General features: G+C 43.9%; 3 protein-coding genes across 5 annotated transcripts in view; 1 reads left to right on the top strand and 2 right to left on the bottom strand.

The window, feature by feature from the left end:
* LOC131677673 (kelch-like ECH-associated protein 1B) overlaps positions 1-5,932 on the top strand; it is a 74,559-nt gene extending 68,627 nt beyond the window's left edge. For 2 of the 3 annotated variants that reach the window (XM_058957613.1, XM_058957614.1), the window contains exons 2-5: positions 2,048-2,374; positions 2,450-2,707; positions 2,773-3,455; positions 3,513-5,932. In XM_058957613.1, the coding sequence (XP_058813596.1) occupies positions 2,072-2,374; positions 2,450-2,707; positions 2,773-3,455; positions 3,513-4,803 (2,535 nt within the window). In that variant the 5' untranslated portion in view covers positions 2,048-2,071 and the 3' untranslated portion in view covers positions 4,804-5,932. Of the gene's footprint in view, positions 1-2,047; positions 2,375-2,420; positions 2,708-2,772; positions 3,456-3,512 lie in introns of those variants that run through there. The other variant, XM_058957615.1, reaches the window with a different exon arrangement.
* Positions 5,933-7,243: 1,311 nt separating this feature from the next.
* Positions 7,244-8,273, bottom strand: LOC131676309 (small ribosomal subunit protein uS11m). The gene is made up of 4 exons (XM_058955424.1): positions 7,936-8,273; positions 7,644-7,875; positions 7,498-7,563; positions 7,244-7,433 (listed from the first exon to the last, which is right to left on the bottom strand). The coding sequence occupies exons 1-4, from the start codon at positions 8,118-8,120 to the stop codon at positions 7,326-7,328; spliced, it is 591 nt and encodes a 196-aa protein (XP_058811407.1). The 5' UTR covers positions 8,121-8,273; the 3' UTR covers positions 7,244-7,325.
* A 4,178-nt stretch (positions 8,274-12,451) lies between these two features.
* LOC131695546 (uncharacterized) lies at positions 12,452-15,731 on the bottom strand. Its single transcript, XM_058984073.1, has 6 exons — positions 15,660-15,731; positions 14,427-15,530; positions 13,777-14,385; positions 12,714-13,718; positions 12,513-12,621; positions 12,452-12,456 (listed from the first exon to the last, which is right to left on the bottom strand). The coding sequence occupies exons 1-6, from the start codon at positions 15,729-15,731 to the stop codon at positions 12,452-12,454; spliced, it is 2,904 nt and encodes a 967-aa protein (XP_058840056.1).
* Between the last annotated feature and the right edge of the window lie 2,337 nt (positions 15,732-18,068).

Below are 18,068 nucleotides of genomic sequence, written 5' to 3'. Positions count from 1 at the left end.
CCCTACCATTCTAACTAGAATCAGTTGTGTCACTGAAGCCGGAAAACCAATCAGAACCAGCCAGTATTCCGGCTCATTCGCCTCTTTTCGGGTTAGAAAGATCTCTAGAAAAATCTGTAACCCTATGTGCGGGGTTGGGAATCGAACCCAGGGGAGCTGCGTACAAGGCAATCGATTTACCAACTACGCTATGCCCTCCCCTTGGAATGTTAACCAATGCCGTCAACTCAGCAGTTTGATAGCGAATGGGTCGATTGGTGGTGTATGAGTGATTGGAAGAAACAATGAAGAGTGTTCGTTACATTTTCAGTTAATCGTTTTCCCAAGCTCTGATCTGGGGGGTCCTTAATTCAATAGTGCAAAGGTGGTCTTAAGACACTCCGGGCTCATTGCAAAACTCTGTCTGATCGGAACTGGTAATTTTCAGTTCCGATCAGACACCTTTCGCATTCGGCTTCTACTGGGCAGGTGCATCACGGCGTGTTGCACGACAGGACGGACACTACTATCAAAGTTTAGTATCCAACAGTATGTGTTGGATGTCTTTCAAGTTGGATTTTTCAACGATAATATGGTGACTGTTAAGAAGCAAGACTTGTCTAGGAAGTTGATTACAACATGGAGAAACAGTATACAGACCCTTTCGGTCAAATGATTCAACGCATGACGGAATTTCGGGTACCTAAGCTGACAATGGTAACCTTATAATTACAGGAACCCGAAATCCGTTAGGTGGGGGCTATCGAAAATATTCAACTAACAATGGAGGAATCAACGAAACAAAAGAAGAAACAGCATGAATTCAGTGTGCATTTTCCAGCAAATTTTCGGATCCCATCAAGCTGGTTTTACGCTTATGCGGAATTGATTTGGTATCCAGTCTAAACTGACCGAACTGACTATGTATCCACTAGTGTTAAATTGAAAATCCCCGTTGTGAATTGCTACCAAACACAGACCTGCAATTGGAAAGCGTCACAGTGACTATGCAGAAGCACTGGGACTACCCACACGATAAGATTAGACCACAGACTAACAGACGTACGGCACGAACTGAATTCTTCGGCTGCTTAAAGGTCAATTCAAATATATTTTTAGTTGGGTATGTCGTCGCATATGCGGTGAAGGTGGCATACTGTCATAGGCTCAGGTATACGGGGGACACCACTACTGAAAAATCGTTTACGAGCTTGAGGGATAACCCACTTGCAAATGAGTGTGTGGAACCGTGTATACAATATGGAGCTAGTGTTCTGATAAAATGAGCGAAACAATATTTTTGCGAATATTTTCTCACAGTGTTTAGTCTGTTTGCGTGTGATTTGACCGCCAACCATCAACCAGCGGACGTGTCACATTTTCCTTTTATATAGATATGCTGTAGAGCTTTACCTCAAATTTGCTCTCGAATTCTCGAATTTTGGACTCCGGTTCCTAAAAGGTTAATGTTAAACACTCCCTTTCATGTCTGTACCGATAGATCCACTTGAAAAAGAGGAAAAGTACATAACCCTCGAACGATGCTGCTAATTAGCAGCAAACAGTCTGATAAGTGGTTTTAATATCTTTTTATTGGTTCGCTCGCGCAGTGTAGGTGCCTCCCACGCAAAACACTGACAACATGCGCTAACATCGCGATTGTACGCATGAGCGTAACGAGAGAAACAAATATACCTAGGTACATTGAATTCGTGTAAAGATAAGAACATATTACTTCTTTCGTTGATTGGGTGCAACTTTATAAACATGACTGCGATATCGTAAGAAGACGTTTTCAATGCAAAATGATTTTAAATATAAAAAATGTAGCGATGTAACCTGACGTAACCTGAGGTCTCACTAAGTGTCAACGAACAATTTTGCAATATCAGCTTTTTCGTCGTGCACAGCTCACATTTTAGAAATTAAGGCACAGCTACGGGCACAATTTTTTCATGGATCATGAACTTTACACTTTTGATATTGGACAATCCTGGTCAACTTTCTGAGTCTGTTAATTCCGCACAGTGATGTCTAATCGTTTCCATTCTGATTTTTTTTTCTCTAGATTTCGGTGCCGGAGCCGTCGGCCATGGAGTCCGCAACGGATTTTATCGCTCAGTTTGGTGATATGGATGGCACTAGCGAGGGCGGTGCTCAACCGAAGGAGGAACTCGGCGACATGACGTTCTATATGTCGAACTACGCGAAAGAAGTGCTCAAGATGATGTTCATGATGCGCTCCCATCACATGCTGACCGACGTGACACTTGAGGTAGAGAAGGAAACATTCCAGGCGCACAAGGTCGTACTGTCGTCGGCCAGTCCCTACTTCAAGGCCATGTTTACCGGAGGACTGAAGGAGTGCGAAATGTCTCGGGTCAGACTGCAAGGGGTGGGTAGACACAGAATGCTTTCGATCGCAACTATCACAATTCTAGAAGTCTTTTTGTTCTATACCGAACCACAGGTATGTCCAACGGCAATGGCACGAATCTTATTTTTCATGTACACCGGTCATATACGAGTGACGGAAGTGACGGTTTGTCAATTGCTACCTGCCGCAACCATGTTTCAAGTGCCGAACGTGGTGGAAGCATGCTGTGCCTTCCTGGAGCGTCAGCTCGATCCGACCAACGCGATTGGGATTGCCAACTTTGCTGAGCAGCACGGTTGCGAAATACTTAAGCAGAAGGCCAATCAGTTTATCGAACGTAATTTTACTAAAGTACGCTTCTAAACTTGTTTCTTTTTTGTTGTTCCTTTTGAATAATAAATTTTATTTCATTTAAGATCTGCCAAGAAGAGGAATTCCTGCAACTATCTGTGATGCAACTGATTTGCCTAATCAAAAAGGACGAACTGAATGTGCAAGGAGAGCGAGACGTGTACGATGCCGTGCTGAAGTGGGTCAAGTTTGACGAAGATAACCGGTATCCGCAGATGCAACCTATACTGTGCACGGTCCGCTGTCAGTTGCTTACGCCAAGCTTCCTCAAGGAACAGATGAAAAACTGCGATGTCCTTCGAAAGGCACCGGCCTGTCGCGAGTATCTGGCGAAAATTTTCGAAGATCTAACTTTGCACAAGCGACCGGTGGTTAAGGAACGAAAACCGAATACCACACGAATGATTTTTGTTGCCGGTGGCTATTTCAAACATTCCCTGGATATGCTCGAAAGCTACAATGTCGATGACAAGGTGTGGATCACATTACCGAAGCTGACGGTACCACGATCTGGACTGGGAGCTGCATTTCTGAAGGGCACATTCTACGCTGTCGGGGGAAGAAACAATTCCCCTGGCTCCTCGTACGATTCTGATTGGGTTGATAGATACAATCCAATATCGGAATCATGGCGGCCATGTTCACCGATGTCGGTACCCCGCAATCGTGTAGGCGTATCGGTGATGGATGAACTGCTGTATGCTGTTGGTGGTTCAGCGGGAACGGTGTACCACAACACCGTCGAATAGTAAGTGGTACTGGACTACAACAATGACCGGTTAATAAAATATCTTTTTTTTTGTAGCTACGATCCGGAACTTGACCGTTGGACGTTGGTAAAATCGATGCACTCGAAACGGCTGGGTGTCGGAGTGGCTGTTGTTAACCGCATGCTGTACGCAATTGGAGGCTTTGATGGACAAGATCGTCTGTCATCCGTTGAATGTTACCATCCTGAAAATAATGAATGGTCCATGGTACCACCTATGCAATACAGACGTTCCGGTGCCGGTGTAGCAGCCATGCAGCAGTATATTTATGTGGTCGGTGGATATGATGGAAGAGGACAATTAGATTCCGTCGAAAGGTACGATACCGAGTCGCAAACCTGGGAGCTAATGGCGCCGATCAAAATTGCCCGAAGTGCCTTATCGTTGACGGTGTTGGATGGGAAGCTATACGCTATGGGTGGGTACGATGGACTAAACTTTTTGGCTTACGTAGAGGTATATGATCCGGTTAAAAATGAGTGGGAAGACGGGACGCCGCTCACTTCTGGCAGAAGTGGACATGCGTCGGCTGTCATCTACACACCATCGTGCATTTCAAGTGCTTTGGAAAATTTAAACATTTCTGAAGAAGCAAGAGGAAGTGGAGGAGAAGGAGGAGGTAGTGGGGATGACGGTTACATTCAGTCCTATAGTAGTCAGCGAATGAATTATGAAGCATCCACCTCCGGGAGTGGCAGTCACGGGAATTCGGGAAGTGGTTACAGAAGTCATTGCCCTACTGCGAGTAGTTCTAGAGAGCTTCCCCAGCTGGAGGGTGCGAAGTCAAACAATAATGCGCGCAAAGGTAGTGAGAATGGTATAAGTAGCGAGAATGAATACGATATGGAAACTGATACTAGTCAATGCGAGGAAAGTGGAGACGAAACCAAGTCTGGGATACCCTCGCAAGAAGCTCAACCACCACCTCCTTCTGAGCCGATACCCTGTCGCCTGACACTGAAACTGTTTTCACATAAAAACAGTGTTCTTGACACGAGTTCGTCCTGCTCAAGTGAAATCGATAGATCTAGCGGTTCCAAATCTAGTTGTAAAATCAAACGAAAAGCATCCAATGGTTGGACCGAAGAAAACTGCCCTCTCATTCGACTGAAGAAGCAAATCACCTGCTTCGTTTCGTCAATTGTCTACCCATCCACGTCGAGCCAGGCTCCAATGAGTACTACCGAACCCGAATCGCTTCCCAGCACTGCGAACTCTAGTAATCCACAAGTGCCACATGAAGCAGTTGGGCATTTAAGCTTGGACGAACAACAATCTACCAACGACGATCAAGAGCATGGGCCTGGAAAACCACCCTTTTTATAGTCTACCTAGATTAATGAAATCTGAATGAGCTTCCGTTTGTAATTTTGCGACGCAAACCCATGACCGTTGAAGCCATTCTGCAGCGGCAGAAACAAACACTGACGAAGGCCATGGTAGGACACAAGAGAACACTACGATATCATTTTTACTCACCCGACGTGCTGTTCATACTGCCATATTGATCGCTCTGGCCCAAATACCACCAACATCATCAACTACTTCGTAATCAGTTCATTCTTCGTTATATAGTGCGCCAACGACATTTTCTGTAACTGTTTCAACAGTTTTTTTGATTGCAAGTCAGCCACACTCAGATTGCGAATTAATACGTTTACTTACAACAAATACTGCAGATAGTGACATACTGGCCGACGATGTAGAGTTTAGCAGAAGAACAACTGGACGAGAAATGAAAATCTGAAGCATAGTGATGCGTTAAATAATCTTTTAAAATTTTACGCCCATCTCAGCTTTAGGAACCGGATACCCTTATCTCTATATTTCGGTAACTGTTTAGGTTCTCTTAGACTGAAAGTTTTTCGTATGCCATATGTTTTCATTTTGCGTATGACTGTTTATTAATCGCATTACAAACTCCTTGTTAAACTTTGTAACGTATTTCTAAATGATGTTACGTACGTCTATCACCTGAAAATGTGGTAGGTAATTGAACAGAAAAAATGGTGAGATTCATGCTAACAATTACTCAGAGTTAAGCTTGACTGCCAAAGCAAAACAAACTACCGTAACATCAATTGCATTCCTACCAGATTGATCGAGTAAATACATAGATATACTAAATTATTTTGACGCTTCTGAATTGCAATGGAACCTAGAAGAAAAAAAGCGAAAAAATGGAACATTTTTTCATTGTCGACCTAGTTGTTAGTACTTAGTAAAGTAAGCTTTTTATACAATGTTGCGCCGTATTTATACTATGTATAAATATAGCCAGTGCAGTAAAGAATACACAGAGTATACCAACCATACCGAAGAAGGGCACTTGAGAGAAAATCCTGAATCCAGCTAGATTTATTGTATTTATGTAACCTGTGTTTTAAAAAGCATGTAAATAGTACTACGTTATGTATATGTCCAGGAAACTGATTGACTTTGTAAATAAAATTGTGCGATATACTAAAGATTGTTTTTCGTTTGAAGTTGACAGCGACCGTGATAGGTACCGCATTTTTTCGTCAATCATCTGAAATACATTCAGTCTTGTTTTTGTCCTTTCACTCAGTTCAGAAGATAAAAATCGCTCCGCTGCTATAGCAGGGCACGCAATCCGGTCTCTGCCTATCGTGTCCTGCTTTGTCTATTATCCAACGCTAAATTTCGTTCCTTCTACTTAGTGTGTGAAACGTGAACAAAGAATGAGTGACAATACAAAGTTAGTTTATTCCCCGATGCGAACAAACTGTGTTGCTGTTGACCTTTCGAAATGTTCAATAAAACCATCGATTCGTGAAGTGGAGCAATTGTTGAAGGTGAATACGAAGCTCAACGTAGCAGAAGTTAATTCCATCATCTACGTCATACGGTACTGATTATATTCAAACCCATTATCCGAGCAGAATCATTTGCTTCGCTTAACAATTTGAAACACGCCGTTGAATGTGATGATAATTTGTACAGCATCCTAGTATATATAGACGATTGCACTATTGAACTAAAGCTATATGATCTTGCACCGCGTACTAACGCTAGCGTTATCAAACAGCACATGGCAAAATACGGAAGTGTATACCGTTAAGGAAGATACTTGGAGGAACTTCTTCCCAGCTCTTCGTAACGGCATACGTGTGGTGGGAATGCGTCCGACAAAGTCTATCCCCTCCTACGTGACCATCCAAGGCAAATCAATCCAAGGAACAAGAAACAACCTAGAACTTTTGACAATGGCCAGCATGGAAGCAGTACTGATGACGACATGGGCTCGAACGACAACGCAAGAGAAGGCAGGAGGACTGACCCCGAAGTTGCAGAGGATAATGCAGCTAATGCATCACCGCCAAGAAAAAGTACCTCAACACGCAGCAGCAAGCTGCGTCAACAAGACCCGTCATGCAATAATTTTGTCGTTTTTTCATCACGAAAGATCCATGGCTCAGTTCTGCTAACGCATTGAGCCGTGCCAAACATCTGAAATACATTGGCGATGTAATCCGTTGTGCTGGGCTACAGATGTTAAATTATTGATTTACGTAATTTTTGGTAGTTTTGGAGGCTTTGGGATATTGGTAGTTTGGGCAGTTATGCTTCGTATTTAACAACAAACTCGACTACATATCATATCGAATTTTCCACTGGATGTGTCAAATACCACTGTATTTTTTCATGAACATATTGGAACATTCCACTGCCCACTATACCATTACCTACATTGAGAGAGGCCCATCTGCTTTCGAACTATGTCAGAAATAATTGGTGCACTAGCTTATCGTCCAATCTAAACTTTTATCTTCAAAGTTTTAATAAAACAAACAATGATAATAGACGCCACCGATAATTGCGCCGTCTTACAGTTTCCGCTGTTTCCTTGGCCGTGGCGGGTTCCAGGACACATGGGTGGTATCCGTAATTGAAATGATATTCATTCCTGCCATTTCCAAACCTTTGATGGCCGACTAAATAGTGAAATAGTAGATTTTGTAACTCAGTATCAATAGAAATAATTCAAATACTATTTACCATTCTACCGGGCCCAAGTCCACGAATTGTCACACGCACAGTTTTGTACCCTCGTTCTATCGCTTTCTGCCAAATCAAAAATAAGTTTCTGTGTGTTATTTTCTATTCTACTTATATGTGCCATTTCTAATCATTTTTCCTCTTACCGAGCATATACTGATGGCGGTAGCCTGTGCCGCTATATTTGTACCCTTTCTGGTATTTTTGAAACCTTCAATGCCGCAGGAACGGATAAATTGAGGAGTTCCCTTGGCATCGCATATGGTTATCACGGTATTGTTCGGTGTAACACGAATATTGCAGATGGGAATCTCATTGAACGGCACACCGTTGAAAAGTGTTGTTGGTGTGTTGGCATCCGGAAAGAGCTGAACTTTTCTGCAATAATTATCGAATTAAAAATAAAGATCATACTTTTAACAAATTTAAACCGCTTACTTCTTCATCAGCGAATCGATATCGATCGATCGCTCACCAACGGTTCCTTCATCTTTGCCGGGCAACGATGCCAGCATGGATTTGCGATCCTCTGATTTTAGAAAAACTGTGTTCTGGTGAAAATTCCGCTGGGGGAACGTCCGAAGAATGTTCAAAAGTGTGGAACAACGGGTCAGCAGCAACATCGTATCGATTATACGCTATAACTACTTGAAATGGATTCGAATTAAAAAAGGTAACCCGTATGCTTACGCAAATCAGCAACTACAAAATTTATGCAACGAAAGAAAAATCAAAACAATCGGGGATCCTTTTAGCTTGAGATGTCAAATTTCTAAAGTAAACGAACGATTTTCTCACACCCAAAATTGGACAACCTGTGAGGGGGTGAATCATGTTTGCTCGACTAACAACTCGTCGAATATAAACTCCTTTGCCCGGATTACTCAAACATATATTGTTGACGCGCCGGTCAACGAAATGGAGTGAAGGAAGACACGGGTTTCCGATTTAACAAGGTGTATTGCAAGACGTTAAAAAAATCCTAAAGGTTCACCATTTTTTAGTTTTCTTCCTTATTTTATAATAAATTTACTTACGTTTAGTCTATTCCTGTATTTCTTCTTCCTCCTTTCCTGTACTACTTCTCTCTGTCTATTTATTCACACTAGATTTATTTATAATTGTCGTATGCAGCCGTAGGCAAATCTGCCCAGAAGCCAACTGACACAGCAAATTATCTAGCTATCGAAGAATTTAGGTTAGGTTTATTTTTTTACATTTCAATTTTAGTGACAATTACCTCGAAATAATTGTTCTTTTAACTAACGAATTTTAAGCAACAATATAATAAAAAAATTATACCTCAAGTCGAACTACAATGTTTCAGTAATTAATATTGCATTAAATTTAGCATTAGCCAACTTTTACCACAGTAAGAGCACTTATGGTTTTTTCTCCGAATCTTGCCAGTCATCGTCTGCTGGTACGTCACCGTAGTGACAGTTCGTTAATCCGTCATATAACTCTCCACATGAGATGTTGCAACGTCCATCGTATTGCTCCAGAAAGTGAGTCGCGCTGACCGCGGGGTCGTCACACTCCCCCCGAGTACGCCACAGTTGTGACTTACCTGCTCATCGCGTCGAACATCAAGCACTGCCAGCTTGACCACTGGACGTTCATACACTCCTCCGATCGCTGTTTGGACGGCCGCTGATCTCACCTTGCCATCTTTGCCTCTATTCACGGAGATGATCCGCCCCTTGGGCCAGCAGTTCCGTGGATGGATCTACAATGACCACAATGTCTCCCACCTCGATTGGTTTTACCTCGCTGAACCATTTTGTGCGCCTTGTGAGGTCCGGCATGTAATCGCGAGCCCACCGACGCCAAAAGATGTTCGCCTCCACCTGCGAATTACGCCAAGAACGTTTCAACGCCAGAGCACTATCGTCGAGTAAAGCGGCCGGTTTAAGGCCACTAGATGAACCCAGAATGAAGTGGTTTGGCGTAAGAACAGGAGCCTCTGGATCATCTGCCGGTACATGTGTTAGTGGACGTGAGTTAATTGTGCCTTCTATCTTGATCAACTGATTCCGAAGGGCTTCATCGCTGAGATAGCATCGTGGGCGAATTTGTTCTAGGTTACGCTTCACAGATTGGATTAGTCTTTCCCACGACCCACCCATGTGGGGAGACGCTGGAGGAATAAAACACCATTCAGTGTTGGGACTGACAATTTCCTGTACAATTTTATCCTGATCTAGTTCTGCCAGAGCCGCCCCGAGCTCCTTGTTTGCTGCCGTGAAATTCGTGCCACGGTCGCTGAATATTTGATTCGGAACGCCTCGTCTGACCATAAAATTCCTGATCGCCATAACACATGAGTCCGCATTTAGTGTGTGTGCGACCTCTATGTACACTGCTCGTGTCGTCAAGCATGTCACAAGTACGCCCCATCGTTTTTCTGATCTTCGCCCTAGCGCTACCACGATAGGGCCAAAGTAATCCACGCCTACGAAAGTGAACGGTCTGCAGAAGGCCGCCAGCCTAACCTTTGGAAGATCCCATCGGAGGGGGCTGGGGAATTGCTCGCTGATTCTTGCATTTCTGACAGTTTGCCCTCACGTTTCGATATACAACTCGCAGTTTCGGTATCCTGAATTTCTGTCGTAGTTCGTTAATCACGGTTTCATGATTACAATGATGGAAACGTTCATGGTAGTCTCGAACAAGTAGCTTCGTGATGTGATGATCTTTCGGGAGAACGACAGGATTCTGCGCGTCCATTGTGGCATACTCGCACCTGCTAATTCTACCAAACATTCGCATCAACTGATTCTCGTCTAAGAACGGTTTCATCGTGTATATTGCGCTCTGCTTAGGGAGCGCCTTTGTTGTAGCATTTTTATTTAAAAGAATGGCCACTTCTTCTGGAAATGATTCTCTCTGCGCTTCTCTGAAGAGGTAGTTCGATGCTTGCTGTAATTCTATGCTGGATAGGGGGCCGAGTTTACGTTGGATCCCCGTTACTTTGCTCCGACAATGATGGAAACGTTCATGGTAGTCTCGAACAAGTAGCTTCGTGATGTGATGATCTTTCGGGAGAACGACAGGATTCTGCGCGTCCATTGTGGCATACTCGCACCTGCTAATTCTACCAAACATTCGCATCAACTGATTCTCGTCTAAGAACGGTTTCATCGTGTATATTGCGCTCTGCTTAGGGAGCGCCTTTGTTGTAGCATTTTTATTTAAAAGAATGGCCACTTCTTCTGGAAATGATTCTCTCTGCGCTTCTCTGAAGAGGTAGTTCGATGCTTGCTGTAATTCTATGCTGGATAGGGGGCCGAGTTTACGTTGGATCCCCGTTACTTTGCTCCGACAGTTGCCCAGAAATCGAAACACGAAGCCTACTGTACCGACCAATCGTTTCCAGTTGCTGAAGTACTCTGCGTTGATACATGGTTTCATGACAACTCTATGATGAAATAAGTGGGAACGTATCTCTTCCTTAGTAGTTCCAGTTGTAAATGGCTCGACTGGCCAATTGTCGCGTTCTTGCCATAGAAATTCCGGACTTCTAAACCATCGACTGTCATTTCCAAGATCCGACAGACGTTGCCACTTGGTTGCTTCATCCGCCACATTCTGCTTTGTGCCAATCCAGCTCCAGTTCGCAATTTCGCTGGTTTCCAAGATGTCGCTGACACGAAAGGCCACAAACTGCGAATATCGTCGGTGATCGGACCGGATCCAGCACAGCACGTCACGAGAGTCAGTCCAAATGTACCGTTCGTTCACCTTGAATGATAAACTATTGGTTACCATATTCGCTAGTCGCGCTCCTGTAACCGCCGCTTGAAGTTCAAGCCTCGGTATCGAAACAAACTTTAGAGGGGCCACCCGTGATTTTGCCGCAACTATTGAACACTCTATGCGGCTGCCTTGCTGGAATCGTAGATACACTACAGCTGCGTAACCATCCTCACTGGCATCGACGAATGTGTGCAACTGCACATTTGTTTCCGGACCGTTTGACACGAGCAGTCGGTAGCATCTCGGTACACGTACCACAGACAAACAGACATAACACTCTAAAACTCACCATCGCTCATGTTGAAAACAGTTATTTTACAAACATGTTAGTGTGCAGGAACGCCGCACTCAATATGATGGCGCCACTACTTATCTTTAGAAGCTTTTACATAGTAGTCTGGTAAATAACTAAATTGGTTGAAGGCACGAGTCTGTGTTATGTCAAAACAAAGAAAGTTCGACAATATGAAAATCATTCGGTTTCCACGCGGAAAATCGTTTGGATTCCAGATCATTGTATCTTGTCAATAAGATGAAAAATGCAACAGTGATTTCGAGCAGCGTATTGTATTGCATAAGGTTTCAAGTACCTCACTGTGTGCAAACAAATATTCGAGAGGTTTCATTGTCTAAGCCGACAGAATGTGAAAACAAGGTTAAAACAATTAATTTCGGCCAGTCTGAGTCTTACATCTGGCAGCATTGAAACGTTTTATTGCTTGATGTCATTTTTTACACTCTAATACGATAATTATTAGGCGAAGGGAATTTTATCGAAAAGGAAAAGAATAAACAACGCTTTTTGTATTTACTTGCTTGAATAAGGTTTGCTGAAAATTAGTTCTACATTTTATGATTCGATTACTGTTGCTTTGTAAACAGCAAAGTGGGTTGTACTGAGGATAAGTGTTGGAGAACTCCATAATCATTCCAATAACTACCATATTATGGGCGAAATTACGGTTTCCGGCAACACAAGTTCTAATTTATCCATTGTGAATAAAACTTCAATATCTTGCGCTAGTTTGAGCATTAAACAAATAAGATTGAATAACACGTGCAATATTGGCTTCAGACAGGAATGCAACGCGACAATGAAGAACTCCAGCGATGAGAATAATAATCACTTATTCGTTGAATTAAATCGATCCGATATCATATTGTTACTGCACTATGATCAGATCGTCTATCTAGTTTATTCTGGGAAGTAGATGTGGTATACGTAACGTTGTCCTTATGATGGCTAACACACGTACCTGTAACTTTTTCCATTACGAATCTTCTATCTGTCAATGGTAACCAGCGCAGCGTCGCTTTCTTTGATGAGGTGAATAGAACGTTGAGCAGGAATGACGATAGGTAGCGCTAGTGGCAAGCAAGAATGATCGTATAAATGTGATCGACAGAAATTTTGAATAATTGTTCAAAGAGTTATGTCTGTTTGTCTGTGCACGTACATCCCATACCGATGGAAGAACCTTTAACCATTTTTCCCATTTCTCATTAAGAGCATCAGGAATTTCGTCGTCCCAGCCAACTCCTGAGCGCCATATCTCCTGCAGTAGAATTTTAAGGAAGATTAACAAGTGCGACAGTAATCCCAGAGGGTCGAAGATGGTCATCAAGCTCCGCAACACTTCTCTCTTGGTAGGTCGACGTTTTCCCGATAATAGATCCTCATCGTGCTTTGGTGAAAGTTTGAACGTGAACGTATCCGTTGCGGTACACCAACACAAGCCAAGAACCTTCTCCGTAGCTAGATTCAGGCTCTTCTCATCGATCCGTTCCTTTTGCAAAGCGTTGAGAACCACTGGTGAGTTCGAAATCCAGTTACGTATCTCGAATCCGGCCTGAGCGTGGACGTGTCGTACTTCACGAGCTAACTGGATCGCCTCTTCCTCTGTCTCCGTACTCGTTAGCATATCGTCCACATAGTGGTTCTTGACGATTGCATTAGCTGCCTTCGGGTACTGCCCTCCATGCTTCTCAGCGTTCAAGTTTTTGATGTATTGGGCGCAACTTGGAGAACAACAAGCCCCGAACGTCATCACCTGCATTACGTAGGTACTGGGTTCTGCATCCGACGGGTGTTCTCTCCAAAGAAATCGTAAGCAGTTTTGATCCTCTTCCGAAATCTTAACCTGGTGGAACATCTCTCTTAAATCACCGCAAATCGCTACCCGATTTTCTCGAAACTGGATGAGTACCGATAAGAGGGATGTTAGTTGATCAGATCCAGTTAACATCATCGAATTTAATGACACACCATTGGTTTTAGCTGCTGCATCCCAAACGATGCGCACTTTCCCCGGCTTGTTCGGATTGAAGACTGGAAAGATCGGGAGATACCATATCCGATGCCGCGTTTCTGCTAATTCGGCCTCCATCAGCTTGCGGGCATAACCCTTTTCCAGGTACTCTTCGATTTTCGTTCGGAGTATTGCTGCTAACTCAGGATCTTTCTGCAGCCCGTTGGTCCTCAGTTGATGCAAGAGACTGCTTTGGTTTGAAAATTCCTACGTTTTCAAGTGAGAAATACTCGTTCACCGTCTGCTGCAGTACAGTATCATTTATTCCGCTACAGAGACACCTTTGGGGACTATGATAGCCTACAAGTTCTTCCTGTGATTCAGTTCCACCGTGTATGATCCATCCCAACCGGGTTTTTGTGACGATGGGTTGACACCACCCTCCTTCCTTTCCTTTCAATGGAAGTGTCAAGTTTGCGTTGTCCATACCGATAAGAATACGTGGTTGGGCATCCTGATAGGATTCAACTGGAATGCCTCTCAGGTAAGGATGCTGCTTTGCTAACTCCTTCATATTGATGGACTGATGAAACAGGTCGAGATTGGAGACTGTGTGTACCTCTTGGAGGCGGTACTTCTTGTGGTTCTCCCCTGTACCCGATATTTCAATGCTCAATCGTACCGAATCGTTCTCGGAGCGACTTTGAGTGCTTGTCCAGCGAAGGCATAAAGGCTCTGCTATTCCATTTAGGTTTAACTCGGCTGCAAGTGCGGCATCTATCAGCGTAAGCGACGATCCGTCGTCCAGAAATGCAAAGGTTTTCACGGCTTTGTGGATTCCGTACAGAATGACCGGAACGACACGAAACAGCATCTTGTTCTTTTGTTTCAGATGTGTGTTACACTCTCGTTCTATCGTACTCTGTAGAGTAACTGCCGCTGTTGGGGCCTGACGTGGTGGCGCGCTGGTCGACGTAGCGCTATCTCGTTGGTTATTGTGGAGTAATTGGTGGTGTTTGAATTGGCATCCGTTTTTTCCACAAACTTGTTGAGATTTGCATGATGCCTTGTGTTTTTTAGGCATTTTCTACACAACCCAAACTCTTTTACAGTTGCCCATCGCGAGTTGTAACTGAATTCAGCAAACCGAGTGCACTTATCAATGCTAGTACAGCTGCCTTTGCACAGCACACAGGCCTTCGATGTCGAGTTTCGTGGTGCGAACTTGACGGCTTGATCTGACCTGTTCTGATAATCATGCATGTCTTCCATATGTGCGTTGAGGTAAGCGGAATCCCTTTTGCCCCGACTTACTTTCGACTCAATACTTGACAGCGAAACAATAGGACAAACAGTCTCCGCAAGCTCGTACAACCATGCCGAAAACATGGTGAGGTTGACGTGTGAAAGCGTTCGCCGATACTTTGCCCAATCGACTTTTACCGAAGATGGTAGCTTTTCAACGAGTTCACGAAGAAGTACAACGTTGTGAGAGTATTCGTCCAACTGGCAGGCTTCTATTGTGGCGCATAGATTCTGGACAGCTAGAGAAAACTCGATAAGTGTGTCTAATCTATCGGGTCTCGGTGGGGGAGTGGACTTTATTTTCGCAATTAAATTGTGTACAATTACATCGGGGTTACCGTACAGCATCTTCAAAGTAGAGATGATTCCGGGGACGTTTGAAGGATGCATTAATCTGCATTTGATTGCCTCATACGCTTTCCCCTTCAGGCATTTCTGTAGGCGAACGAGATTCTCTTCCGATGTGTACCCACACATATTGGTCGTGGTGATGAATGTCGAGTAGAATAATGGCCACTCCTCAGGAATGTCAGTGAACGTTGGAAGTTCGCGTGATACTGCTTGGCGTGCAGCTATTTGACTACGTGAGAGGTTATTTTCATCGTCGTCCACCAGTGCTGCTTGTCGAGGTGTCGAACGCCGTGCTGGGTTAAACATACCGATATTAGCTCCACTGTTCTCAATCCTCGATGGAATTTGGGTGCCTTCGCCTACTCTTAGCTGTCGAAATTCGGGAACAAACTGACTAAATAGCTGGTTGCGATACAAGGGGGGTTGCGTTGATTGCACTCTGTCATTCTGGATAGGATTGTTTCCGGCTTGCGGCACTTATTGTATCCACTGGGTCACCTTATTATTTAGTGCTTGTTTATCTTCATCGTATCCTTTACTTTCGTCATCCGTCGTCGAATCGTTAGCCATCTCTCTCAACAGTGTATGTTTCTTTTGAAGGTATTCACGTTTCTTCGCCTGTTCTTCTTCCTGCAACTTCCTTTCTTCGTCAAGAATTTGCAGCTCCAATTGAAGCCTTTCATCCTTCTTATGTCGTTTTCGATTGAGAACCTAGACACTAACGCAGGTTAGTTGCTTCAAACAAACGTTTTTAATGGAACTGAGTTGGGTTCTCGCAAAACAGCGGTAGTGCGAGCGAACCCGAAATATATTTCAGGTTGGAACCCAACTCGGTTTTCAGTTCAGTGGAGCATAACCTAGGTTCGAAACTGGCTTCAAACAAACGGTTTGACAGCATATAGTTCCGAAACTGAGTTAGTTTCTGCCTCAAGCGAAAACGACATTAGACTTTCTGGAACTAGCTGCAACGGAACGCTGACTGAGAATCTCCTCCCGACCTTGTTTCTTGGTGTCAGATGGTTTATTTCCTATAAACGTGATTGCAGTGTTCTGGGTTGTCTTGTTGGGCAAAGTAGTGATTGGCGCATTTCGAGACGATAGAGGAGTGCTATAATGCAGGGATGGAATCAGCTGATTGCCACAGGAAGGTACTGCGAAATTCTGAGCTGCAAGTACTCCCGGATAGTAGCTCGACTCGCACGTATTTGGCGGTAGAATTGCACACGAGGGCTTTGGCAGAGCGGGTGGTGGAACTGGGTAAGGCAACGATAAACTAGACGTTGGGATCTGGTTAAACTGTCCATACGCTAGAGGCGGAAACGAGTTGGCTGAGGGTATGGTGGTACTCCACGATACAACTGGAGCTTGAGGGACCGTGGGGGCATACTTGTAGGGTGGAATATTAGTTGCTAATCCTAATTCTGTTGTTGGGATAACAGGAGCAGTCGTCAAAATACTTGTAGTAACCGCGGTAGTTGTATCGATGTACGCGGAACGGTCTAGCAACGCTGCTTCGGATGCTGATTGAGCCGTTTGTACTGGTACTTGAATGCTCGCCGGAACATTCACATTCGTACTTAGTGACGGGACTTTCGATGAAGCTTTTGATGACTTGCGCTTTTTATTAGCCTTTTCCTTGGCGGCTCCGCATGGAGGGCAGATAAAATCGTGATGCTGAACGTCCTCGGTAACACCCACACATACGAAGTGGTACCAATCAACACACTTGTCGCACTGGACCATGCGACTATCGTCCGCATTTGTGCACAACTTGCAGTGTTGGTTGGTGGCTGTATCGTTTGGGGCGGTCAGTTCTAGCTGTTATTCAGTTCCACCGTGTATGATCTATCCCAACCGGGTTTTTGTGACGATGGGTTGACACCACCCTCCTTCCTTTCCACAGAGAACAGACGTCCATCTTCAGCATTCAACTTGTGTAAAATCTCTAACGGTTTCGAAGGTAGTTGGGATATCCAAACCAGGTGCGCTACTGTCGTCATGTTTCGACAGAATTGACAACGGTTATTCCTCTACCCAGTCACACTAGTCCGGAACCGGTTCGGACTTCCAGCATGAATTCCAGCTCAAATGCATCAACCGATTGAGTCGGAATCGGTTGTTTTCTTTGAGCAAGATTCCATACTGAATCCATTCAGGATTTCGAAGCGGTTCCGGTATGGATTTGACGGATAGTTGGGATAGATTGGTGTGGCGGCGCTAGTGTTTATCGTAAATTAATTCAAATGTTTTCACACGTTTTTTAAATATTTTTGTTCCATCATGGATGTCGGTTCTCTGTGGTTTAAGTATACTGAGAGAAAAGCTATACAGTCGTAATTCGCTTGTTGGTCATCTTTTGACTAGGCCACTTTTTAGTTGGACATTCGCTCAGGGTGGCCAAATAGATAGCCTGGTTTAAACGTACGGATAAACCTGGTTTAAACGTTAAGCGGGAGTGAAGAAATCGGCCCTAAGAGCCGATTTCTTCACCCTCGCTTAACTTTTAAACCAGGTTCACCAGTACGTTTAAACCTGGCTTAAGCTTTAAGTGAGGATGAAGAAATCGGCCCTAAGAGCGATTAACAGCGATGCTGAAGTTATAGCTGTTCTTCCTTGAATTATACCAGGAAATCTTGTGCGATCTACAATCGAAGAAAGGCAAAATAGAAGTTTTTTTACATTCGGGAGTATAACAATCATATACTACTTCCGGGACTAATTAAAATTCCAATTAACTCCTTTCAGACGCATATGTTAAGCTCGCAGGAATAACCTATCGTTTCGGCAGCGATGGATGCCGTATCCAGTAGGATTCGCATAATTTTTACCACTCATACACTAATTGGTCCAAGGATGAAAAACTTTCGATCACAAACGGTAATTTTCACCTGGTACATTTGGCCGGAT

This window comes from Topomyia yanbarensis, chromosome 1 (genome assembly GCF_030247195.1).
Source record: "Topomyia yanbarensis strain Yona2022 chromosome 1, ASM3024719v1, whole genome shotgun sequence".
Taxonomy (NCBI): domain Eukaryota; kingdom Metazoa; phylum Arthropoda; class Insecta; order Diptera; family Culicidae; genus Topomyia; species Topomyia yanbarensis.
Note: the sequence above shows the minus strand (reverse complement) of the source record. Positions and strands in the feature narration are given on the sequence as shown.

What these genes read in the sequence shown, in the direction of transcription:
- LOC131676309 (XM_058955424.1), bottom strand. Translation starts at nt 8,120, where the DNA reads ATGTTGCTGCTGACCCGTTGTTCCACACTTTTGAACATTCTTCGGACG. An exon ending in ATCGATTCGCTGATGAAGAA is followed by an intron (nt 7,876 to 7,935) that starts GTAAGCGGTTTA and finishes TAATTATTGCAG; the next exon opens with AAAAGTTCAGCTCTTTCCGG. An exon ending in GACTTGGGCCCGGTAGAATG is followed by an intron (nt 7,434 to 7,497) that starts GTAAATAGTATT and finishes TTCACTATTTAG; the next exon opens with TCGGCCATCAAAGGTTTGGA.
- LOC131695546 (XM_058984073.1), bottom strand. Translation starts at nt 15,731, where the DNA reads ATGGCTAACGATTCGACGACGGATGACGAAAGTAAAGGATACGATGAA. An exon ending in AACAAGCACTAAATAATAAG is followed by an intron (nt 15,531 to 15,659) that starts GTGACCCAGTGG and finishes GAATTTCGACAG; the next exon opens with CTAAGAGTAGGCGAAGGCAC. An exon ending in TTCTTCCATCGGTATGGGAT is followed by an intron (nt 12,622 to 12,713) that starts GTACGTGCACAG and finishes GCTTGCCACTAG; the next exon opens with CGCTACCTATCGTCATTCCT.